The sequence below is a fragment of the Astyanax mexicanus genome, chromosome 20 (assembly GCF_023375975.1).
Source record: "Astyanax mexicanus isolate ESR-SI-001 chromosome 20, AstMex3_surface, whole genome shotgun sequence".
Taxonomy (NCBI): Eukaryota; Metazoa; Chordata; class Actinopteri; order Characiformes; family Acestrorhamphidae; genus Astyanax; species Astyanax mexicanus.
In genome coordinates, this window is record NC_064427.1 from 39,843,342 (window position 1) to 39,869,644 (window position 26,303).

General features: G+C 36.6%; 2 protein-coding genes and 1 long non-coding RNA gene across 5 annotated transcripts in view; 2 read left to right on the plus strand and 1 right to left on the minus strand.

Moving 5' to 3' along the window:
* Positions 1–4: 4 nt before the first annotated feature.
* On the minus strand, positions 5–9,631 carry rhbdd2 (rhomboid domain containing 2). Its single transcript, XM_022681505.2, has 4 exons — positions 9,309–9,631; positions 6,783–7,187; positions 5,603–5,753; positions 5–2,102 (listed from the first exon to the last, which is right to left on the minus strand). Exons 1-4 carry the CDS (start codon positions 9,490–9,492, stop codon positions 1,652–1,654), a joined length of 1,191 nt encoding a protein of 396 aa, XP_022537226.2. The 5' UTR covers positions 9,493–9,631; the 3' UTR covers positions 5–1,651.
* Positions 8,361–9,366, plus strand: LOC125784826 (uncharacterized). 2 transcript variants are annotated; one of them, XR_007427424.1, is made up of 2 exons: positions 8,361–8,843; positions 9,074–9,366. It is a non-coding gene; the product is annotated as an uncharacterized LOC125784826 (long non-coding RNA). The 2 variants fall into 2 exon arrangements; XR_007427425.1 differs by lacking the exon at positions 8,361–8,843 and adding an exon at positions 8,880–9,016.
* Positions 9,632–15,195: 5,564 nt separating the features above from the next.
* LOC103043521 (adhesion G-protein coupled receptor G2) overlaps positions 15,196–26,303 on the plus strand; it is a 37,866-nt gene continuing 26,758 nt past the window's right edge. Inside the window, exons 1-8 of one of the 2 annotated variants that reach the window (XM_022681506.2) lie at positions 15,197–15,556; positions 19,554–19,645; positions 22,960–23,370; positions 24,227–24,337; positions 24,530–24,592; positions 24,770–24,817; positions 24,938–25,011; positions 25,777–26,009. In XM_022681506.2, the coding sequence (XP_022537227.2) occupies positions 19,555–19,645; positions 22,960–23,370; positions 24,227–24,337; positions 24,530–24,592; positions 24,770–24,817; positions 24,938–25,011; positions 25,777–26,009 (1,031 nt within the window). In that variant the 5' untranslated portion in view covers positions 15,197–15,556; position 19,554. Of the gene's footprint in view, positions 15,557–19,553; positions 19,646–22,959; positions 23,371–24,226; positions 24,338–24,529; positions 24,593–24,769; positions 24,818–24,937; positions 25,012–25,776; positions 26,010–26,303 lie in introns of both variants that reach the window. The other variant, XM_049468601.1, reaches the window with a different exon arrangement.

A 26,303-nucleotide genomic window follows, 5' to 3' on the forward strand; every position in this document is an offset into this window, starting at 1 on the left:
TGACTGAGACTTACACAGTCAAGTTTATTTATAATGAAAATCATGTTCAAGTGGGTTAAAGCCAGGTGGCTGACTCGGCCATTAACAAACATTACATTTCTTTGGCTTGAGACACTTTTTGCTCTTTCTGCTTTTTTGGGCAATTATACATATATACAGTGTAGTGTTGCTCAGCATTAAGCTCTATACACTTCAGAATCCATCCTGCTGCTTGTATTAGTTGACACATCTAATAGTAAACACCAGTGACCCAGTTTCACTTGCAGCCATGTAAGCCCATGCTGCAACAGTGCTGTCAGCATGTTTGATAGATGACTTGGTGTGCTTCAGTTCAGATTATGAACCCTTCCTTTGCTTTCCCATACACTAGTTAATCTTGTTTTTATCTATCCAAAGACAAATTGTGTGACATGGCTTGAATTTGACTTTGACAATGATGTGCCAACCTCCTCTAGAATGTTCTTGACCAGACTAAATGCACTTTGTGTAAGCGAAATTCGGTGAATTCTGCGATTATTAACCTTAAAAAGGGGCTTTAGAGGTATTCTTGGTTTTCTGACGTGGCTGATGTTTGCCAGTGCAGTACTGTCTTTGAAGATTAAACTAAATACTCCTGTACTTTCTACAATCTTACTTATAGGTTTGTTTTGCCTTTATGTTTTTTTTTCTAGGCCTTGCTTACATTATCATCACTTTGGGCCGGATTTTGAAAGTTCCTATGAACAAATACTAAGTGCACATTTAGAATTAACTCCAGTTCTGATTACCATTAACACACTCAGTATCTGTTTCTGTATTAGCCATAGCTCTATAGTTTTTAATTTATATTCATAAATTAGTACCTGTTATATTAGCCATAGTTCACATTAATTCTCTGTACTGTTTTGTTCTGTTATTTGTTTGTTGTTTGTTATTTGTTTGTACTGAGCGGGTCGACCCGAGTAGGATGGGTTCCTCGGACTGAGTCTTGGTTCCTTCCAAGGTTTCTTCCTCTTAAACGGAGTTTTTTCTTGCCACTGTGTCACCATAAAATCGGCATCTCTGTGGTGCTGCTCATAAGAGGCGTGGACCTGTTTTTCCTGTAAAGCGGCTTTGTGACAACCTTTGTTGTAAAAAGCACTATAGAAATAAAATTGAATTGAATAAAATTTAATTGAATATATTGTTCCAATTTGTCACTGTATAATGTGAAAACAGGCCACACCTATCCATAAAACTGTTCATAAATACATTTTCGCATAATTTTGAGCCCAAAAAGACAGAACGTATGGATTTGACTGTATATCTGCACACAGAACTCAGAAATCCTCTTTTGTAATATACCCCCACTTTAAAAAGGAATATAAACTAATTTGTAAAAAAAAAAAAAAAACACTTTATAAATGCAGAAGCACCTGTAGTAACTGTACTTTAACCTTTTCAGTCACATATCACTTCCAACCAGCAATAAAGTGTTTTTAAAAATTCAACTAGAAATACAAAACAGGCTTTAGATTAAAAAAGCAAGACAGTACTTGCATAAAAAACAGAGAATTAACTTATGCCAAATTTTTTGTTAATAACTGAGAAATCTGTAACCTGAAACCTGAGTTGGAGAAGGTCCTGCTCAGGACTGAGGAGAAGAACCAGGGCTTCAGGTTTCTGTTCAGATTTAATGTCCATAGCTGGTAGGTCCAGAAGGCAGCACAGAAGCAGCAGCAGCAGGCTGTGAGAGGGTCTGTAAGTGAGGAGATTGAGAGCCTGACTGTACCGTTACCTGTGGCAGGTTAACAAAAGACTGTGCATCCATGTTTACAGGAGGGCTGAAATGAGAATGGGCATGGGAAGCCACTGGAGTCCAAGAACTGCTGGTCTGATGCTGATGACTGTGTCCATGAGAATGCCCACAGGCATGCCCACCATGGCTGTGTCCGTGGCTAGATCCAACACTGTGCCCGATACCATACCCAGAGTACGGTGAAGGCACCGTGTAGTTCTGCTGAGCGCAGGCTGCGTAGGGCCAGCCGTCTAGACTGCTGGGTAGACTTCCTGGAGCTTGAGGAGGGGACATCGGTGCTGGAGCATAGGCCTGAACAGGGTATGAGCCTGGCGGAGGGTTACATCTGAAACAGTGGACAGTGCACTTTATTATTTATATGCTGCAATAAATCAATACAAATGAACATTTACATGCAAATAATATTGGGAATGCACCAATTCTGATTTTCAAGAAGATTCACAGACATTTTAAAGCAGGAATCTGTAAATAGAAATACTAGTGCATCTCAAGAAATGTAATCACTGAATCACGGAAAGCCCTCCGTCTGGCAGGAGATCCCTCCCTCCCACTACACGGCTTCTTCAGCCGGCTGCCATCAGGAAGGAAGACTACGGAGTCTTGGGGCGAGGACCAGCAGACTAAGGGACAGCTCCATCCATCAGGCTGTGAGGATGCTGAACTCTTCCTGCTCTACCCCCCCATCCCAATCCTGCCCCGAGCGCACACTTGTACTGTCATCCCATCTTAATCACCCCCCCATCACTATTGCACTATTGTCTTAAGTATGTCTATTTGTGTATTGTACATATAGTGTCTCTCATTCTTTTATATTATATATCTTATTTTCACCCCTATCATTATTGCACTATTGTCTTTGTCTCACGTATGTCTACTGTGTCCTTATTGTATTGTACATATAGTGTCTCCCATTCTTTTATATTATATATCTTTTATCTGTACCTGCTGTAAAATTGGGAAGGAGAGTAACGTAATTTCAATTCTCTGTATGTCCTGTACATATGCTGTACTGACAATAAAACTACTTGACTTGACTTCACACTGAAAAAAATCTGAAACTCATATATACATGTATTATACAAAGAGTGATCAATTTTAAGCATTTTTCTTTTTACTGCTGATGATTATGATGAAAACCCAAAAATATGTGTCTTAGAAAATTTAAATATTATATTATAAGACCAATTGGTACTTTTGGCAGTGTGGGCAGTGTGCCAAGTCCTGCTGGAAAATGAAATCCGGATTCCTATAAAAGTTGTCAGCAGAGGGAAGCAGGAAGTGCTGTAAAATCTCCTGGTAGACACTGCACTGACTTTGAAATTTGACAGATATGCTACCAAGACAAACATTTAGTGAAAGAGTATGGATGGAACTAAATTTGGAATGGTTACTTCAAATGTGTGCCCACCATTTAGCTTTACAGAAACATACACTTTTTTTTTTTTTGACTAAAAAAAAAAAAAAAAAAACGCAATATATTCTAAAATACATTACTTTGTCTTTGCCAAACACAAGTTTTGAGGGAAATATGATGTTTCAAGGCATTTGATTAAAATGATGAGATGATCAGTATGGGTAAAAACTGTAAAATTGTCAGAGTGTTGGATTACAATAGGCAAACCTAGTTTTACTGGGCTGCCACAGGCTGCATTAATGTATCAATGGCATTTTAACAACGGACAGACTGGGCCCAAAATATATACTTTTTTTTTTAAATAAGGTGCTGTGACATAAAAATATATTATCTATGTTTCATTTGCCAAAAAATGAGCCAATGCCAATGAGTTTGATTTAGAAAAAATATATTTTTAGTATCATTTGATGAAAAATGAAAACGGGTCCCACAGACCCGAACACCACACAAGGGTTAAACAAATATCCCATATAACCCAGCTGTCTTTTCAACGTTGATCAGCGTAGATGTTATGGTTGAATCAACGTTGAATCAACTGTTGATTTTGAAAAGTGAATCCACGTTATATGTTCAACCTTTAATAAACTATAGCTCACTAAAATTAGAAAATCCTCTGGGGCCAGTTGTTCAGAGGTAATCTGATCGGATTTTGGTTATCGGATTGGATCAAATCTGAAAAACGGGTTGTTCAAAAGGAAAAGAAGCATTCTGAAATCGGATCAGATCACGTAATCCAATCCTAGTTTGTAAATGGATCAAACCTTCAGTTTCTGTTGTTCAAAACTTTTCAGTAGGATTTGGATAACTTTGATCCAAAAAAACAGGATTACCCTGATCCCAACAAGGGGTAGGATTTCAAAGTGGATTTCAGGAAGTAAATGTGGTAAAACTTTAAAATCAAAGTTTTAAAGTAAAAAAAAATACATTTGTACAATTTAGTGTATATACTTTTATTTCTATTTTGCACTTGACCTGTTTAACCGTTACAGTGATAAAGTAGACATTGGCTACCAATTAAGCCTTTTACTATAGTAACGTAAAAATAAAAACAATCTTGACCCCATTAAATAAACCCCCCAAAAGATTTCAATAACAAACAAAAATAATATATTCATTTTTTCATCTACGTCACTGTCATTCATCACTGTATATTAATGTCAAAGAAACATTTATCAGATATGAAGCTGTCAAAAATAATTTCGAACAATTGAAAAGAACACCAGAGTTTGTTCTGGTTCTTCAACAGGCTCAGGTGCATCATGAACATCACAGAGAGGGACATTGCGTCTGGTAGCAACATTGGGCAGGACAATACATGCAAGTGTTATGTTGCATGCTCCCTGTGGTTCGACTCGCAAATAGTTAAATCATGCAAAGCGTCTCTGCAGAACTCCATTTAAACGCTCAATTGCTCGTATTGTTTTGCAATAAGCAGTATCTTGTTACTGCAAGAAAAGGAGTCATCAACCCCTGTTGGTTCTTCTATCTGTTTTTTACATAGCTGGTAATCCGGATTAGGTAATCCTGAAAACTGTGTTTCTGGATCAGGTTGATCCAATCCAATATTGCTTTGAAAAACTGGCTTAAAAGTAAGACAGATCACCTGATCCTGGATAGCAAAAAATGTGATTACCAAATCTGGATAATTTTGATCCGGATTACATTTTTTGAACAACTGGCCCCTGGTTATCACTGAAGTAAATCTACAGAGTATAAAAAAAGTTACCATTTACCACCACCAATCTGATTACTGAACATCTGATCTCAAAAACACTAAAACAGTGAAACTATTAGAACATGAACATGATGCTAAATTAAAAAGCAGTTACTGAAAATAGAAGTAAAACACTGTTTCATTCCTCCATCCAACCGCTTTTAGAAATGATATGGTGATGAAATGTAAAATGCTGATTCAAAAGGCAGGAGGTTGAGGACATTATGTTGATTCAACGTAAAATTTTCAATGTTAGCACAACCATTGGACATTAAATGTTGATTTAACGTTATTTCAACCTTAGCACAACCATTGGACATTAAATGTTGATTCAACGTTAAAATTTCAATGTTAGCATAACCATTAAAAATTAAATGTTAACTCATAGTTAAAATTTAAATGTTAGCACAACCATTGAACATTAACTGTTAATTCAACGTTGTTTCAAAGTAGAAACAACAGCATACATTACTTTAGTCATATTTCAACCACATTTAAATGTTGAAGGTCGGTTGTGTGCCAGCTGGGAAGTTTTTAAGATGCTTCATGAACATTGTCTATGAGTCAATGGTAACATAGTACATGGACGGAGTAGAGCATATAAATGTAGAAATGAAACCATTCTTGACCATACCATGTGTTAATAATAGGTTTATATCTTTATTTATAGTACAACATTAGGAGAAAAATCACTTACACTGCATGTAGGGTCTTTTTTCGCTCCTCGGCAGATGCAGGAACAAACTGCACACATGGGATCTTCTTCAGCAACCTGAATGGCATTTTCTTCTCAAGCACGCATGCTTTAGACTCGGACATTTCCAACAGTGAAAACCATCCCATACCATCTATACAAGAGCTTAGAGTTAAGGATACGTCATATGGGTGCAACAAAGAATGTGCTGTGTAATGCTCTCATTAATATAGAACACACTCGTACATACATGTGTGATATGGCAAAATATTTTTGCATAATACTATGGACATAATAATGATGCACGTTTTATTGATTCTATATAATATGCACTACTAGAGACATTTAAAATTATTTCAAATGTGTAAAAAGAAAAAATGTAAAAGAATACAACAAATAAGCCTTTATTCTGTATAGATTATTTGAATAATAATCCAGTGTTGAATTTAACATTAGTATTTTTTACACTCCAATATCTCATCTTTACTAACTAACTGTTAGGGCTAGGATAGTAACATTGTCTGGACCAACTTAGCTATAGTATCTGTTTGTTTGCTAAAAGACTAGACGTCTTGCTTTGACTTAAAGAGCACTGCAATTTCTGTCTAAATATAGCACTGTTTGTGGAAATTTATAATTAGAATATCACTACTGAGGTACATTTATTTTACTGTACATGTATTGTGCTTTGTTTCAAATGTTAATCTGCTACAATTTCAACAAAATAGATTAAGAGGGTTTGAACCCCCGCTCATGCAGCTTTACCATCAAGCTGCCGGCGCTCAGAGGGAGCACAATTGGCCCTGCTCCCTCCGGGTGGGTACAGTAGATGGCGCTCTCTCCCCACATCACTCCTAGGGTGATGTCTGCAGCACAGGGCGTCTGTGAGCTGGTGTATCAGAACCGAGTCGCTGCGCTTTCCTCCGAGCGTTAGCACTGTGATGCTACTCGGTAATGCTGCATCAGCAGCAGCTCGAAAAGAAGCGGTGTCTGACTTCACATGTATCAGAGGAAGCATGTGTTAGTCTTCACCCTCCTGGTGTGTTGGGGCATCACTAGTGATAGGAGGAGTCCTAATGAGTGGGTTGGGTAATTGGCCGTGTAAATTTAACTCTAAGGTTAACTCTTCAATTTTAAAGAAAGAAATATCAGGACAAACAACAATAACCAGTCAAAAGGATACACATCTCTCCTACTACTACCGCCATAACATTGCAGAGGAGCACAGTGTTTGGGATGAAGAGCGTGATCAAAAGCAGTAGGAGCCAGGGAACAGTTGCAGTAGGCACATTTACACCCATCAGCAGCGCCTTCCGCATGCGAGAACTGATGGTCACCATGCCCAGTACAGCAAGAGAAACTGGGATTAGGCCAGAAACAGAGCTCCTGGATGTTGGAGAAAACAGCAGCAGCTCCAGGGGGACGTGCAGTAAGCCAACACAGGTGGAGAGAAGGAGGAGCTGGTGTAGAAAACGCACCGTTCCAACTCCTTTCTCTAAACCGCTGCAGAAGAACACCAGCACACCAACACAAATGACGAGGTGCCCCAAACCCTTATGGTAGAAGCTGTATGTGATGAGTTTGTGGACTGGAGGAAGGAAATGAAAAGAGACAGAGAAAATACACTTTACTACACAGTGTGTTAATCTGTTAGTTTTACCCAGCTGTTTTACAAACTAGATGAGTCTATTCTGGCATTTCGAATTTGTGACATCCCATTGGTCATCTCTACTAAACCAGCCACATACACACACAGTGGTCTTGGTTCAAATAATATTTTTGTTGATCATAAAGCAAAATGCAGATCATAACAACTTAAAGGCCTGGACTAGTGGTCATTAAAAACCAGAGAAATCAGGTGTGAAATGAACCTGGGGTGTATTGAAACATGAAACTTTTGTCCAATAGCCTACCTCCATTCACACCCGGCATTCTGAAATTCAGCACTTTAAGCTAATGCTCCTAACAGGCTTACAATGCTAGTGATAGGGGCATAGCGTTGCCCAGGCAAAGAAATCACTATTTTTATACCATTAATAAGTTCAATGTAGATCTACACTTCATTCGTGGACTTCTGAGGAACAAATTGTAAAATAAATTCTGTGGAAAAGCCTAAATTTCACTTGTAGCAGAAAATATCACTATATTGTTCATGCATTTCCACAGAATTAATGCTGCAATCTGTTCCCCTATTCTAACTATTTGTTCATGTTCATCAGTCAAGTTAACGTGCTGCCTGTGGCACAATCTGCGTAAGTGCCCTACACAGCGGGGCACGTTTATACATCTGCCTCTGTGTGTCTCTGCGACTCTGCGTTGCTCTGCAGTGCACAGGAGGCTTGGTGGCCAATCACAGCTGCTGCTGTAGGCGTTGTGTGTCTCATAGTCACATTTCTGGGGAGGTGTGTGTCGGGTTACAGCGTAGGTTTGATGCAGAAAAATATATTGGCTTTCATGGTGACTTAAAGTGGCAGTCCGTATTATTTTGTTTCTAAATTGGAAGCAGAAGCATTTCTAAGTGGACGAAATATTGAGTTTAATGGTTTCAGTGTGCTGAAACGACAATCACTGTTAAGGCTAATACATTTATTCTAAAAAACTGGGGGTCGGGTCTTTTTGTGGGAGTTCTTCTGGCCACGTCACACGTCTTTACGTACTTACGTTACACATACAGCCTCTGAAAGAGGATCTGGCTCAGTTTTACTGAACACAAGCGGCTGGTGAAGCAATGGAGACTTCAGGAGAGGTGGGCGGTAGGGGTGGGCGATATGGCTCTAAAATAATATCACAATATTTCAGGGTATTTTTGCGATAACGATATACTTGGCGATACAGGAAAACTAAAATAATTCATTCATTTCAGGAATATAGTATAATAGTATAACAGTATAATCATAATGTGGCAAAATAAATAATATAGCATAAAATAATATAATGCAGCAAATAATATTGCAGAATATTTAGTGCATGCATATAAACTGCAAACTAAAACAATTATACAATAAATACACCTAAAGCTTCACAGTGAATAATAGACTACTTTTAAGACAGAACAGCCCTATTATCACGATATGCATTTTTAATATCATGATATTTCTGTATCACGATGTATTGTATACGATATAATATTGCCCACCCCCTAATGGCAACTTTTTCTGCTATTGGGCAGGTTTCTTACAGGGCAGTACAGACAGTGTGTTCAGGTAGAGGAGCAGGTTTACAGTGTGTTCAGGTAGAGGAGCAGGTTTACAGTGTGTTCAGGTAGAGGGCAGGTTTACAGTGTGTTCAGGTAGAGGAGCAGGTTTACAGTGTGTTCAGGTAGAGGAGCAGGTTTACAGTGTGTTCAGGTAGAGGAGCAGGTTTACAGTGTGTTCAGGTAGAGGAGCAGGTTTACAGTGTGTTCAGGTAGAGGAGCAGGTTTACAGTGTGTTCAGGTAGAGGAGCAGGTTTACAGTGTGTTCAGGTAGAGGGCAGGTTTACAGTGTGTTCAGGTAGAGGAGCAGGTTTACAGTGTGTTCAGGTAGAGGAGCAGGTTTACAGTGTGTTCAGGTAGAGGAGCAGGTTTACAGTGTGTTCAGGTAGAGGAGCAGGTTTACAGTGTGTTCAGGTAGAGGAGCAGGTTTACAGTGTGTTCAGGTAGAGGAGCAGGTTTACAGTGTGTTCAGGTAGAGGGGCAGGTTTACAGTCTGTCTGTGTATCAGACTCTTACCGTGGAGGCTGAGCAGCAGGTTGGAGTCCAGGCTGAGGAGCTGGGGGGAGAGCTGCAGGTAACCGGAAGCGATACTCAGGGCGGAGGACACCGCGACCACCAGCGCGATCCCGCCGCTAAACTCCAGCTCAGACACGGCCTGTGAAACCCCCCGCAGCCCTGTACTCACCGCGTCCCAGCGCATTTTACCGGCTGTGTGAAAATGTTCACAGCATTACTGTAGTGTATCAAACCCAGAACCCGGTGATAAAGCTGCACTGCGCATAAAGATAAACACCGCAGTTCAACACTTCCGCTCTGAGAAAATGAGAAAAAAGGAGGGTTCAGGGCACTAACTCTGCGCACTGTTTGCGCAGCCTGGGTTCATCTCAAAAGTTTGGACACATCTATTCTCTCTCAGGGTGTTTTCTTTATTTGTATGATTGTAAATTTAATATTAAAGCTATTTAAATTAAATTAAATTGAAGCTATACAGGAACACATGTGGACTTATTTAGTAAACAAAAAGTTTTAAACAAATCAAAATATGTTTTATACTTTAGATTTTTCTAAGTACCACATTTATCTTTGAGGACAAATCTACACATTCTTTTTAATCTTATTTTAATCTATTTTAATCTCTTCATAAGGGAGAGTAACCTGGAACCTGGAGTTGCTGCTTTTCTTTCACGCTGTAAAGCTCCAGCTCATCCCAATTAAATCACCAATCTCGTAGAAAATAAAAAAAAATAAGGTATAAAACATAAAAAAAAAAAAAAACACACTAATTACTAGGTGTGTCCAAGCTTTTGACCAAGTGTATATGTATGCCATATTTGACAATACAAGATTACACTGCATATTTAGGATCAATAACCAAGTATCTTTAATCTTATAATAATTTCAAATTACTTTTTTAATTGTTTTTTTAAAGGTCTCATTCCATTAGTTTATATTAAATTTAAAATGTCTAGTTGTGGTCTCTTGAATGAATGAATGAATGCCATGTGAGCTGTTTTATGTGAAAAAGTGCTCCGGTGATCCGGTAAAACACTGCTTTAGTCCCATGGGAGAGTAGACAGGGAAAAACTATAGGATTTCGGCTCTTGATCATGAATATTGACATTTCTGACACTAATAACAGTCTTTGCAATGTCATATGTTTCTTTACCACATTTTAACCATTTGTTCCTTAGCTCTGAATGACTGGGAAAAGCATATAACAATGATAACGCTGATGAATTTAAAACATATACCCCCCCCCCCCCCCCCCCCCCCCCCCCGTACGTTGCACACCCCCAGACACCACAAACAGTATGTAGGTGCACCCCTGGGCGGGGCCATGAATACTAATTGACGGATTTATGTAGACACTGTGCTTTTCCTGATCGACACGTTTTACTGAACATTTTCTTTTACTAACTGCTGCAGACAATGGAAGCTGAGGAAGAGTTTCATGTGCAGCATTCATATACAACTCAGAGAGACCTATAGTATTTCACAAAGAACAAGAAAAAGTGAATTTAAGCAGAAGGACAACTTTAAGTTCTGGATTATGTAAATCACTGAGATGTGGCTCAACGTAATGTAACCGAGTGAGGCTATTGAGATAATGGGCCGTGTTGCACATCGAGACGACAGGACTAGAGACTCGGGTAAGAAAGGGGGGAGGACGCTAATATCAAAGATGTGTAATGCAGATATCCAAGATCTCCAGACTTAAATCCTTAGAAAACAGTCTACTTTGTCTGCCAACACATCCTAATCACTGCTGTTTACACACCACCAAACGTGCCTTGGGCTGTTTGCCAACTGCCATTAGCAAACAACATTCATATGGGCTGTTTATATCAATAGGTGATTTTAATCATCAAATTTAAAAGCTGTGCTCCCCAAATTCTATCAACATCAAGTCCCACTAAAAGAAAAACACACTGAACCATACAACATAGAGCAACCTGACGCGTGGGTTCAAGGCATCACCTCTCCCGTATCTGGGTTGGTCTGACCACATGTCCATGTTTTTAACTTGAGCAGACAGCACAACAAAACAAATCCCGGTCTTTCCCAACAGCAAGCCTTGGATGACAGGTGATGTACAACTCTGGTTAAGGGCTTGTGTAGCCACGTCACATGTCACGTTCTGAAAGTTATTAGACACTATTTCAAAATGTAACCCTATTTTACCATTATACATATAGGCCAACCTAAAAGGAGCTTACTCTAAAGTAGCTTCAATAAAGCAGCGATGGGATTTTAGTCAGCTGCTGGGTATCATGGCAGTGAGGACGCTCTTGATTTAAATTGACTGTTCAAGTTAATTTGTTGTCACTGTGGCCGTGTCACACAGACGGGTAAATAAAAGCTGTTTTTAGAACAATATAAAGCTGACAAGAAGCATGTTTTCTCCTCCTGATTCTACACTGTTGCTACACTATATTATTTACTATAGATTGTGCAGAACCTTTGAAAAATCTGTTCTAATTCCCCCTTTAATTAACTTATGAATAAGTAAGTAACTACATAAATTACAGTGGACCTAGGACAGTTTACCTTAGGTTTTTGGAAGAATTAGTTCCATGAATCATCTATTTTCTAATACCTGGTTTCGCATTTCCTTGCATCAGTGACAATTTCAGCATTTCATCTAATGATTGGGAATTGGAAACTGCGATTGAGATTTGGTGGTACTGCAAGCAATTTAAAATGCTCCAACCCAGTCACCCATCTGTTAAATCAGTATTAGACAGGTTTTAATTTACAAAATTGTTGTTAACATGGAGTATGAGAGCATTAATGCAGTGCTCTGCTTGGATATGCTAGCATACATTTAGATCAAGAATGGTTTAAAATGGACAGAGGACTGGTAAATTATTTCCCTAACATGAAAGCAGGACTGAAGCATTAGGTAATGTATATGACAAAATGTATTCTGGGTTGCAAAACTGTCTTCTTTCATCAGGAAGAGTAGGATTGATTTTAAGTAATATATAATACTGCAGCGGTTCATCAGTGCACAACTGCCCTCAATCGTTTTGGGTGACTCTCACCGTCGTTCAACATGATGCTAGTCGGCACCATTCTTTCAGGTAATATCCTCCTTTAAGCTAAGCTGTCCAATCATGTTGTGTTAGACACAGTTTAAAAATACACTGGCACCAACACAATGACAGTTTAACATGCTTGAAGCAGAATGCCAACTGCCCAAGTACATTATGTGCATTATGTCATTTTTTCAAAAGGTCTACTGTTTTAGCCTTACAGTCTTTTCAGACTAGCATCTAAATATAGACAAGAGCGTTAAGTTATTGCTACGTGAGGCTATGCTAAAGCAGAGAAAACATGAAAGGGGCCATTCCTTTCTTTCTACCTCCAGACAAAGGCTTCACAGCTCACCACCTACGACTGAATTTGTGCCTGTTATGTCACACATTTCTCATCACATTTCTGAAATTCTCTTAAATGTGATGTGCTTTTCTATCCTCTGTGTTGTTAGTGTTCCCTCCAGAGTTTAGGAAAGAGCTCAATATCTGTTTGGAGAAGTACATGGTGGCCAGGACAGTAAACTTTGAAAACAAGTCATAGACTTTACCTTAATCTGTTTTATTTGGAAATATTCTCCATTGCTCTATTAGAATTCTGACTAATCCAGGGGTTAAACAAAGTTAATCAGAATGGTTTGCTATGAAATGGTTAATTGTTGTGAATCTTACTGACATTTTACTCTTTTACAGTAGGCTGTGGTATGAATCAAACTTGTAATGTATACAGTATAAATATATCTATTTAATGAACTATCCAAAACTACCAGTGTCAGCAAATTCCCACTACACTCTGTAATAAAATAATGTCTGAGGGCCCTGCTGAAAAAAAAAACAGCCTGGCTATCTTAAGCTGGTTAGGCAGATTGACCAGTTTAGCTCTTCACCAATAAGGTATTTTTGGTGGATTAGCTAATCCACCAATTAGCAAATTGAGCTATTCAACCAGTATGGCCAAGCTTGTCTTTGCTGGCTAACCAGCATAACCAGCAAAATCAATCTGTTCTTACTGAACAGCCAGCATGACCAGGATCAAATTCAACATACACTATGCTGGTCAAGCATTGGTTACCCAGTTAGCTTACCAATATAGGATATGTTTTCATCTTGATGACCCAGCTAACAGAGAACATTAAGCCTGTAACATTACAGAAATAATGTTACAGGAATATTCAGTCCTAAAACGTGTGACATAATAATGAATACAGAATACAGAACACCCAGTGAGCGCTGAGGCAAGGAAAAAACTCCCTCAGAGCTGCAGGAGGAGGAAGAAAATGAGAATGTTAACAGAAATGTTCAGAAGACAATTCTACTAACCAAAAATGGCTAGTTTACATCCTTCCACAGTGACCATCAGACAGCATAGGCCATTCAGAAACAGCTACCAAGAAAAGCTATTATTTTAGCACAAGGATTAAAGCAGCACATTTGTAAAGATTTTGTACTAGTTTTCTGTGAAGCTGTTTTAAAGTTTCCCCTACAGTCAGCACAAGGGAACTTTCCACAAGGCAGTTATCAGTGTGTCAAGCCTGGGGTAAGAATGATATAGTTGCTCTGTGACAGATCAGTGGAGCATCACAATGATTGTGAAGCTGTTGTATTAGGTTTAAAAGTGTTTAATAGACCAGTCTGAATGAATATTTTTACAACTCAGTGATTATACCAGGCAAAAAGTTATGTTTGTATGGACAATGTATGGAATTTCCCTTTTGGACTATTAAATAAACAGACAAGCGTAATGGAATCAAACAGAGGATAACATTAATGCTTCACATTAAAAAAAAAAAACAACAACAATAAAAAACAATGAGGCAAAAACAAATGTATATATGCAAATCAATAAATAAAATATAATTCAAAAAGTCATCCTATTACCTACCATTTTTCCACAATCTAATTTTTTTTAAGGCGTATGGAATAAGTCAACATTTCACACTGAGAAATATAGAAACATAAGAACAGATCTGTGCCGAAAAGTACAAAACTTGTCGCTGGGGCTATAACTTTTATTGAGGTACAGTAGATTACCTTTCAGTGAACATTAACATCAACTGAATGTGTTATGAGCTTGATGAAATATGTCAAATTAATATGTTTATATATAAATATAAACAAAAATATATAAATATATATTGTTTATTAGTACAGTGATAGAGAATACTGAATGTATCTTTAGTTGCAGGTTAAATGGTACAAATCTGTACTTTCTGCTGTTAGGAAATACTTTGTACCTCAGAGGGAACACATCTGACCCTGTAAAGACCAATATTGTACCTTTGAGGGTACAATTAATTTAAAGTGTACCTTTGAGTACAAGAAAGTGCTTATATCGTACCTCTGTTTTTTAGTGTGTTCTATAAAGACACTGTCAACTTTGCTCAAAGGTCCGGTTTGGACCCGGATCTCTGTAAAGCTGCTTTAATAGTGCCATGTTGTGAAACGCTCTATTAATACTATATAGGCTATATTAGTATGTTTAAATCAATAGAACTGAACTGAATTACAATAAATTATACCATTGTTAGAATATTAATCTCCGGCCATAAGAATCCTGGAACAGCACCTCAGAGTTTGCTATAATATTTATTATTCTGTTATGTTGTGTACTGTCAGGTATTAAAGCATAAAAGCGGGTTTAGGCTTAACCCAGTGCAAACAGTAGTATCTATAGTAACAGGACAAACAGGAAAATAGGTAAAACAAAGCGTGAGAAAAAAGAAAAACCTGCAGCCCAGGACTGAGCAGGACAGAGCAGGGCTGGGTCAGGTACGCAGCGAGTGACAGGTATGATGCAGTAATAATGGGTGGAACCACCTGCAGTCTTGATGCTGATAGTGAAGATAAGGGTGTATTATAATTATAGTGTGTAGAGTAGAGACGGAACAGGTTTTCAGAGGAACCTCAGGTCCTGAGCTGGGTAGGTTAGGCTGGTTAGGCTGTAAAATAAAGATCATAAAGAACATAAAAATAATAAAAAAGACCAAACCTAAAGGAGTTAATTATCTGATCAGACGAGGGCATTTCTGTTTCAGACACATTTATTCATTTTCCCGGAGGATTTATTTATTTAAACAGGCTGGATCCTTCTTATATTAACCCGGAGAGGAGTGTACAGGCTGCGGGGAGGAGAGGCGGAGCGGCTGCGGGTGGAGAAGGCTCCGCTAACGGGGGTCATGCTCTGAGCTGTGGGGGTCGCGCTGCTGCTGACCTCCGTCCGCCCACCAGGTACCTGTTACCCACAGAACTATCTATCTATCTATCTATCTATCTATCTATCTATCTATCTATCTATCTATCTATCTATCTATCTATCTATCTATCTATCTATCTATCTCGGTCTTGGTGAGAGATAAAATAAACAAATATGCATGAAAAATAGAAAATAGAAAAACCTAAAAAATAGGAATTACTTCCTCACAGTTGGTCTGCTCTATTTTTTATTTTTAAATTTTTATAATTAACATAAATATTGTTATTTACTGTGTAAAACCAAGAAAAATAAACAATAGTAATACTAATATGTTAATTTATATAGCACTTTTCATACATAAAAATAATAAGGGTATAAAAAAACAACAAAGAAAACCAAAAAAAGATATGTAAACAAATTAAGAAATAAATAATCATTTATTTAAAAAAAAAGTAATCTACCATCTCCTATTGAAGGAGTATTTCATTTAGCTAATACAAGTGAAAGTTCAGAGCCAACACTTGGTAATAGCTTTCTCACATGCAGCCAGAATTAGATAGACTCTTACATAGAATAAAATGACAGAGTGTCTTATAAATGAACCGCCCCATGTAATTTCAAAAGAAGTTCATTTTGGGCAACACCATACTATATGAACATATTCTACTGACACACACTTTCTCTCCTCTATGTTTAGTATTTTCTCAGCATGGATTATTTTAGACACTTCATTTGTAGAGGTAAATTAAAGAGCCGTTTTCCAAAAAACATCCTCAAATGTGCTGTTAGTTTTCTAAGTTATTTTAGCAATATAAGTAGAAGACAAAGTTCCAAAACTGTTTTAAACAGGGGTATAATAATCCAAATTCGGTGGTATACTTAAGTGTTTTTTAATGTAGTTCTTATTTCAGAATTTCAGAATATTTGTCTAACATACATCATGAGATGTTCATATGCATCCTTTTATACAGGATACATGTGGAAGAAAGGGCTAAAATTAGAAAGATAGCAGCTTTTTAAATACCCAAAATCAGTGTTTTTTCCCAAACTTGAACTCCCCTGCACTGCACTGGAGTCAGTGGAGTTCCTGCTTTATTTATTAACACACCCATTACACTCTGATAGGGCTTGTTCATTTAATGATTATATTAATTAGATGGAGAATTTCACACAGAAAACTGTGAATTTTCACTATGAAAAGATAGTGATAAAGATGACTTAAATATATAGTGTTCTTACTTGGATAGCATTAGCATTTCTTTAGCATGTTTATTATTATGCTAAGATTTATTGTAATAGCTTTGGCTTTTACATTTTAAATTCTGGCTATTTAAAAACGGGTTTCATTTTCAGGCACAGTCTGTACAAACAAGAAAGTTATTGTTTGTGAGTTGGAAACAAATGTGACTTTTCCAGTAATGGCAGGGATGAACAACAGCTGTACCTAACACGTGAAATACAAAGCAAGAATGATCAAAATCTTGTTACCTCCCTGATGACTGTGTGTGAGTGCATGCGTCTGTGCATGTGTCTGTGCAGTCTTTTACATTCATAAGTGAATAAATAGTTCCACAAGCTATGTGCACAATATCTAAGATTAACATCAGTAGTGATAAGACGAATCACTGTGTGTATAGAGGTAATATTTCCTCTCAGGAGCACTCACTCAATTTTAGGTGTGTTGGGTATATAGGTATGTGGTTATAATGCTGCTGTGTTTGCTTTCTCATTATTTGAAATTTACTTAAGATAGTCTTGCATAACTTCTAATAAGTCACTTTTCTTTTTAGTACAAATGTGCTGTTTGCTTTTTGTGACAGACAGACCTGAACTTAGCACACACATTCAACAAGCTTCCATGAAGTAAACAATTACAACAGGGTGAGATTTAAAAAAGAATATATTTGGTTAGAATAGCATATTTCAGTGCTTAAATTTAACTTAAAATTATTAAACAGAACCTGCAGATTTAAAAGCAGTGATTTTTTTCATTAATTTCTGTAATTAAGTAACACAATGGTTATCATGTTTAGCATTGATTTTAATATGATTATTGTAGTTTTCAATTTCTTATTACCAGCATCCATTAAAGGCTACATATCCCCCCCCCCCCCCAAAAAAAAAATATATAATATATATATTGATATATGCAGCTACACTATTTTTTATGTTCTCAATCAAAGCTCTTATTTAAACTCAGTAACAAAAAACTCAACAACAGAGTAATTTGTTAAAATATTATATTCTAAAAGCATTCAAACTACTATTATAGTATATTATATATTATAATATTACAAGATATTATAATGCAGTAAAAAGTCTAGTCTAAATTTAGTCTGCCAGGACTAAACCACACTAAACTATTATTACAATACTGTCTCCATCCCAAACATACAGGGAAATACCAGCATTTAAATATGAATCATGATCTTAATTATGATTAATCACAGAACTGTTGTTGTGTGGCATTAGTTCGTTTATTTAAAAAAAAGTTGCATATTTAAATGGAAATCATGGCTATTATTATTATTTAGTACTTGTTTATTTTTTGATAAAAATAAATATTTTTGTTTTTCAAAAATTAAAAAAAAATGTGGATGTGTTCTTAAATGTTTTTTACGGCATTGTCAGAGTATCAGATCGACACTCGGGAGCAATCAAATGACTCGCACTTGGAGCAAACAAAATGTGATCGGGACATTCCTACTCATGTGTGCACCAGGAATGTGTCATAGAAAGCATTACCACCCACAATGCAGTGTTCCTTAGCTTTCATGGTGCATGCTATGTTGTACACAACACACACAGTATTTGCTGCAGTGAGAATTCTGCACATCAGTAGCCTTTATTATTGAAACACTGATTTAATAGGAACATTAACTAGTTACTTTGGCATTTGCATCTATAGGAAATACATAATAGATAGGAAATTGTGGTCAAAACAGAGGATTAGCTGTTCCTCTGGTAACTGTTTAATGTAACTCGACTGTGTCAACCAGAACAATTGACCCGCAAGTGCACAGAGAGGGGTATTATTATAATGGGAAATGGTGACTTCTTATCAATTCAAACATATTGTGACTGAACACCTTTATTACATAATGAAACAGTCACAGTTAATCTGTTTTAGTGCTGAAATGAATGAAGAAAAATAACATATATATGTGAGGAGGTTTAAAATATGGGAATTCTGCATTCTTCACAGTCAACGGTTCTCAATCCAGCTGTACACTTACAACTTATGTAGGGCTGGGCAACAACTTCTTATTCCTCATATATGAGCGATTTCCAATATAATAACTGAAAAACCATGCAAACAAAATGTTTTTGTTAAGAATAGCAAACAGCTTCCTTCACTGTACAAGCAGCTTTACACTGAACAAGGAGCAAACTCCTTTTATTAGGACAGAAAAGTGCAAAATATAAAAATCACTGTCAAATTTAAACAGTTATTTTTAGGTTTATGACAGAAGCACATCACACATTGTGTATTGAAATGCCCCTTGGCAGGCTCTTTATGTAAAGACGTACAGTCTTAATTATCTCATTTTGGAAAACACATTAAAACAGTAATTTGATTAAGCAAATTAATTCAGTTAATTCAATTGCTCTCCACCACCATCAAAACTGTAAGGTGTTGGGTTCATCCAGCACACCAGTTCTTCAATGTTCTTCCATGCAATTTTTAAGTGAAGGTCAAACACTTCCAGAAATCTTTGAACAGGATATAAAACAGAAATGCTGTTGTGCTGACTCATGTTCTTTCTGGAGCGAAGTAAATGTACAACATGCATATTTGATAGAAAATAACAATTTGGTGCACAAAGCATTTTTTGAGGTTTTATGAAATTAAATTATCATTAATCAAGTTATACATATAAATGACACAAAATCGTGCATGTAAATATTCTTGAAATACGAGGCTGAAACTAGAGTTTGGTAAAATGTATATAACCCTGCAGTGTTTAGAATAGGATCTAAGTAACTGTATAAAACACCTGCAAGAACATAGCGAGGTTATCTCTGTTTCAGGATGATGGCGAGTTCAGGGCTCTGTGGATGGAGCTGCAGGACGAAGAAACTTCTGAACGCTGTCCTGCTTTTTGTTCTTCTGATTCCGGCAGGTAAGACCCGGCCTCACCCACTTTAGCAACTTTACACAATGCACAGTTCACTTCATAGCATTTAGAGTGTGCACTTTTATGATTTACATATGAAGTTTATTTGGTTGATAAATGTAGTCATTTAGCTTAAAGGAAGGTTCAGTAAATTGACGTAACATAGACTTTAAGTTATTGGGACAGTAATGACAGTATTTTAAAAAAGACCAAACACTAAAAAAATAGAACAACAAACTTGGAACAATAACACAGCATGGGCAAATGCTAATGCTAGAAAGGACAAATAATATATTTGATGAAGAGAGAGACCACTTTGTTCCGTTTGTATGTTCCTTTGTTGCAAGGCTGTGGTTGGAACAGCAGTGTGTGTGTGTGTGTGTGTGTGTGTACTTTGCGTTTGTCCCCAAATGGCAGTCTGGCCTGTTAGTCACTGAGTTTCTGCTTTGCAATCAGTTTAAAAGACAAAAGCACACAGGACATTAGGGGTGTGACGAGATCTCATGATCTCACGAGATTATGAGCTTGATGATATTTCTCGTCAAGAGAAATAAACCTGTCTGTCTCGTGGGAGAAAAAAAAAAAAAAACAGTTTAGTGTGGACTTTTTAAGAGGGATCTGGCAACCCAGTAGTGATAGCAGTGAGTGTGGTGGCTGAGCAGTGAGAGCAGCTCTCAGCAGAAGAGGAAAATTCAGGTATTTGTACAGAAGATGCTTCTGCTACTTTTAAGTTGTATGTCTGGCTGCATTTTGGCTCCAGTGGAAACAATAAACGGTAACAGAGTGACCAACAAGACACAAACCATATATAAATACTGTAAGTAAATCCTACACCTGACTGTTTCATAGACAGCTGTACTAATCCCTTAGCTCTGTACTGTATTTAAAAACATGTTCTGTCTCTGTTTCACTTCAAGCATAGTCTTAATATGACTGGTTATGGTTCTGCAGAGTTAAATTACAAGAGATTTAGGAGAAAAAAACACAAACCATAGTCTTAATATGACTGGTTGTGGTTTGTACTGATTGTTTGCTCTATATAACACCTAGAAAAGTTGTATTTTTTATTCTTATTCTTATTTCTATTTCTTATAAAATCAATGTGTGAGAGGAACCAGTCTGTTAAGTTTGTGTTATATGATTTTGTCAAATAAAACTCTAGTTTTCAAGTTTTCAAGCCATTTTTGACGTTTTCTTTAAAATTTTATTTTTAAATCTCGTCTCGTCCTCGTGAACCCAGTATCGTGTCTTGTCTTGTCTGGTGATATTAGTGTCTCGTCACACCCCTACAGGACACCAAATATAACTCCGTCTACCGGCTCGACTGGTTTCATCTCTGATACAAAACAACAGCTGGTTTCTGCTTAAGAGACTATAAAAAGAACATTGAGTGTGTGAATATGAGAGAGAAACAGATTTCAGTATCCAAAAAAGACGGGTAAAAAAAGATGCTAAAAACATTAAAGATGATAAAAGAGATTTTTCCAGCTTCTCTCTCTGTGAGCACACGTCAGTGTGACACTGTGACGAAAGTAAGAGCAGCGATTTAAGACGTTTTAAGTGCGTTTGAGTTGAGGTGGTAAGAGGATACTGTTCTCTGGCTGAGGAAGGTATTCAGCACGTTCATACTTCAAGTGCTCCTGACGTTAATAAGAAACAGATCACAATATTTCCTTCTTTGACTTTGTTTATCATATTCAATTAAACTAATTTTGGTAAACAAATAATTATTTGAGATTTAAATATCAAAACGCCAACTAAAGAAAGCATTCTCTAACTATCTTAAACCTTAAACTCCATCAATTTCACTTAATTCACTCAATTTCACTTTTTGAAAGAGATATAAAATGTATGTTTATTTGATGTATGTTTTCATTTACTGCTTAACATGACACTGCCTGGTAGGGGTGGGCAATATTATATCATATACAATATATCATGACACAGAAATATCATGATATTAAAAATCCATATCGTGATAATAGGGCTGTTCTGTCTTAAAAGTAGTCTATTATTTACTGTGAAGCTTTAGGTGTATTTATTGTATAATTGTTTTAGTTTGCAGTTTATATGCATGCACTAAATATTCTGCAATATTATTTGCTGCATTATATTATTTTATGCTATATTATTTATTTTGCCTCATTATGATTATTCTGTTATACTATTATACTATATTCCTGAAATGAATTAATTATTTTAGTTTTCCTATATCGCCAAGTATATCGTTATCGCAAAAATACCCTGAAATATCGTGATATTATTTTAGAGACATATCGCCCACCCTTACTGCCTGGTACTAAGCACTACTGTTCTGCTCTCAGAGCTTTAAAATGTAGATCATATATTTACTAGTTTTTAAATGTGAAGGGTCCTGATGAACAAGTCTGTGACAGTCTGTGAACAGTGCCACGATACTGATGCTTAGTGTGGCTAATGCTATGATAGTGATGCTAATAACAGAGTAGTGATGTTAACAGTGCAGCACTGATGCTAATGTTGCAGCAGAGATGCTTGGTGAGGCCTTGTATCAGTGGTGCTGGGTAGGACCATTTATGGTGAAATGGCTTAATTCCATTAGAGGAAGAAGCGAGTCCCAGCTTCTGTTTATTGTAGAGTCTTAAGATTGCATTTATACGCTGCTTCTCCTTACTATAATATTCCTTACAAAAACACAAACACTCATAAAACACACACACATACAATAATGGAAACTCACTGAAGCTAAGTTAAAAAAAGGCAACACAATAGCAAAAAACACATATTTATATATATATATATATATATATTGATAATGAAGCAGGAAAAGGTTATATATAATGAAAGCAAAACATTTACAAGTTTGCCCTTTCTCAGTTCATTCTCATTCATTAATCAATTCATTAACTCAATTCATTAATGGCAGTAAATCAGAATGGTGAATGACAAATCTTTCTCGTTTAGCTATTTACAGCCACTGATACCTTTACTTTACTTGTGTACTTTTTGTACATACATCTATACATTAATAGACATCTTATTGCTGTTTTAGAATTAAAATTCTAATTCTCTACATTGTCAATTTTACAGTAGAAGGAACACAACATCTAAACTTTTAATGTAAACTTCAGTGTCAATTTAGACACATATCTGTTGGTCCATCATTAAGTTATGCCACATTTGTTAATATCAATTTTTTTAATGATAAAATATGGTAAAAATATAAATACATGGAAAAAGAGAGATACTTGTATACATTTATCTAGTTTATAATTTACTTACATCACAATTTGTGTTTTCTACCACACTCTCTTCTGCCTCATCACCTTCTGACATAATAGGGAGTTCACAAACACCACCTCCATCACCACCACCATCATCTTCATCACCACCATCATCACCACCATCTTCATCACCGTCACCATCATCGTCATCACCACCACCAACAACAACACCATTAACATCACCAGAAACTTCATCAACAGTGACAACTGTTACTACAGAAACTACAAGAACCACGTTAACGAGCACTCCACCTCAAAAAACCGCACACTCCTCCCTGCCATCAACTGTGACATCCACCACAACTGTTGGATCCATAACTACGCCTATTTCCAGTGCACCACAGAACTCCACAGTTTCATCCATCAATGTCTCATCATCTTTACCCTATCCAGAGTCATCACTTCCATCCACAACTGACACCACCATTTCAACTCCATACACAACTCTACACCCGCTCACAGCATCTGGTAAGGAATATAAAACGGGTTCCTATCTGATTTATGTTGTGCTACATTAGAAGTTTGCTGAAAGTCGTCTGTGGCTGTTAAACCTGTCACAATATACTGAACTACCTTGCTTGGTCTGGACCTTCTGACTCTTCAGTTTGGTCCAAACCAATATACCAAGTTTAAAAGGTGCTGAGGTCTGGACCAAGGGACCAAAAAAGTTGTTCTTGGTCTGGATTAACTTAAACCATAGGCTGGATTGTTTGCAGTGTGAAAACACTTTTTAGAGGGTTTAGACTTCCAGACCAATTACAGAAAGTTAAGGCAGGCTATTGGCATCCATTGAACAATAGAAGAAGAAAAAGAACCTGTGTTTTTAACCCTCCTGTTATATTTGAAGATCTAGGAAAAATAGTTTAAAGTAATTTTTCAGGATAAAACGTCTTCTGCTTGCCTAAATCAGTGTAATTAATCAACATATAATATGAAAATGGTTCATCTCAAATATTTGCAACAACCACCTCCTACGAAAACTAAAACTAAAACTAAATTGCGATGTTATGTTTTAATGTTATGGAAAACTATTGTTTTTATCCTAATTGAACCATTACCTGTTAGAGGTAAGGAACATCATTGCACTAAATATTGATAAAATAATTAGCAATGGAGTTAGTAAAAAAAATATTCACACTGATTGTTTGGATTTTTGGGGTTTTAGACATCTTTTAAATAATTAAACATGCACCGGCTCAAAATGACCCTGAGCACTATTGCTGTTCCTGACAAATGAACATAATAGGAGAGTTAAACTCCTACTATAACTATTTAGTAGTTATCGATGAGAGATTTGAGAGAATCCTGTCCCACTGTGTTCCAGATTCACATACTACAAATGGAACAAGTACATCCACATCAGCAGCAGCAGCAAACACAAGCACAGACATTTCTATCACTTCGCCGGCCACAGCTAGCACTTATCCTACAGCAGGTGAGTAGCATTCAGATTATTTGTGATGGGAGTGCTGTATTATCCCGATAAAGAACCCACTGACTCATATTGGACTGAAAGTCCTGGTATAATTCTCTCAGTGCCTGTGACAAACCTGATTTAAAACAATCACTATTGTCTTCTATTAGTCAGTCTGGAATTTAAAAGTTGCTGTTTCCTTGTGTGTTAAAGGTACAGAGACCACAGATCAGACAGACACATACACAACGTCTACTGCTGCCCAGAATACAACAGGTACAATTACTTTGTTGACTTTGTTGTATAGTCCTGAAGGAGTGTATCCTGATCACCACTAGAGAATTAGTTTCTGGTTTCTGGTTGGTGTACCACATGCTGTTCCTATTCCGCCATTTTGACATGTGCTAATAGCAAGACATGCCCACAATGAATCATTTATTCATGTCGTTTTAGTGGCTACGCCCATCCCTTGCAACTTCACACAGGACTGTGGTGATCAGTGTGAGTACTCTTATTAATGAAATTGTACATAAAGAAATCTTTATACGTTATCTGAATATGAATGATAAGTTAAGTAATAAATAAGTTAAGAAGATAACGTCTTTGTCTCTTTGTCTACAGCTGTGTACTTTTGGATGATGATCAGTGTTGAAGTAACAGGAAATTTGACTGATGAGTCACACATTAATGAATGGGTAAATATAGAAATGCAGTGATTTTTCTCTGTATGTGTGAAGGAAAAGGAATTAGTTTTTAATTTAATTATCTCTAAAATATTTATTTTTTATTAATTGTAAGAGAGGAAACAAAACATATTTTGTAATATTAAATTTAAAACTGTAGTTCTGATAGGTCCTATAATTAATTTTTATATATAAAAAAACATATTATGTATTAAAAAAACACTGTTGAGTAGGGGTGGGCGATATGGCTCTAAAATAATATCACGATATTTCAGGGTATTTTTGTGATAACGATATACTTGGCGATATAGGAAAACTAAAATAATTCATTAATTTCAGGAATATAGTATAATAGTATAACAGAATAATCATAATGTGGCAAAATAAATAATATAGCATAAAATAATCTAATGCAGCAAATAATATTGCAGAATATTTAGTGCATGCATATAAACTGCAAACTAAAACAATTATACAATAAATACACCTAAAGCTTCACAGTAAATAATAGACTACTTTTAAGACAGAACAGCCCTATTATCACGATATGGATTTTTAATATCATGATATTTCTGTGTCACGATATATTGTATACCATATAATATTGCCCACCCCTACTGTGGAGGCATCAGGAGGGAGAGTAGTGAACTGGCCCACTTATTTTTTCAGTTTTCTTCTATTTCTGTTTCTTATTAAACAGGGCTTTTACATTCATCTAAGCCGTGCTCTTGTGCTATAAACTCAATCCTCAAAATACATCTCATTTGTTTTTTTCAGCTCCAAACTCTGTTCCAGCAGCATCTCGGTGAGTGTAGCTCTACTGCTAATGCTACCTCTGCCACTCCAACATCAGTACCATTAACATCTACCCCCCCGCCCTCTGAGCTCAGCACTCTGTCAGACATCAACACCACAGCAACCACATCTGGCAACTTCAGTTCTACTCCTGATACACAGAACGTCAGCACAGTGACTGAGGTTCAGTTTCAAAACTGGACGTCTGTAAGCAGGTAATGTGAAGACATATGATATATTTGTATTATTTAATTGTAAATGTGTTAATTAGCTCTGAAATTTGTCATGGACGATAAAGCACAAAAATGATGTGTAGTTATTCTGTAGTCAATGATAAGATGGATATATGTATGACAGAAATGAATGATTTACACATAAATTTAAATTATTTGAATTTTTTATCTCAAAGAAATCAACCAACAGAAATGAAACTTGGTAGGTAGTTGTGCCAGACTGTCATAAAGTGACTAAGAATGGCAGTGACGATTCCTGTCTTTGTTTTGTCTTGG

Coding starts and splice junctions, on each gene's coding strand:
- rhbdd2 (XM_022681505.2), bottom strand. CDS start 9,492: ATGCGCTGGGACGCGGTGAGTACAGGGCTGCGGGGGGTTTCACAGGCC. Junction 5,754..6,782: donor GGTAGTAGTAGGAGAGATGT/GTATCCTTTTGA, acceptor GCTCTTGTATAG/ATGGTATGGGATGGTTTTCA. Junction 2,103..5,602: donor AAAAAGACCCTACATGCAGT/GTAAGTGATTTT, acceptor CCACTGTTTCAG/ATGTAACCCTCCGCCAGGCT.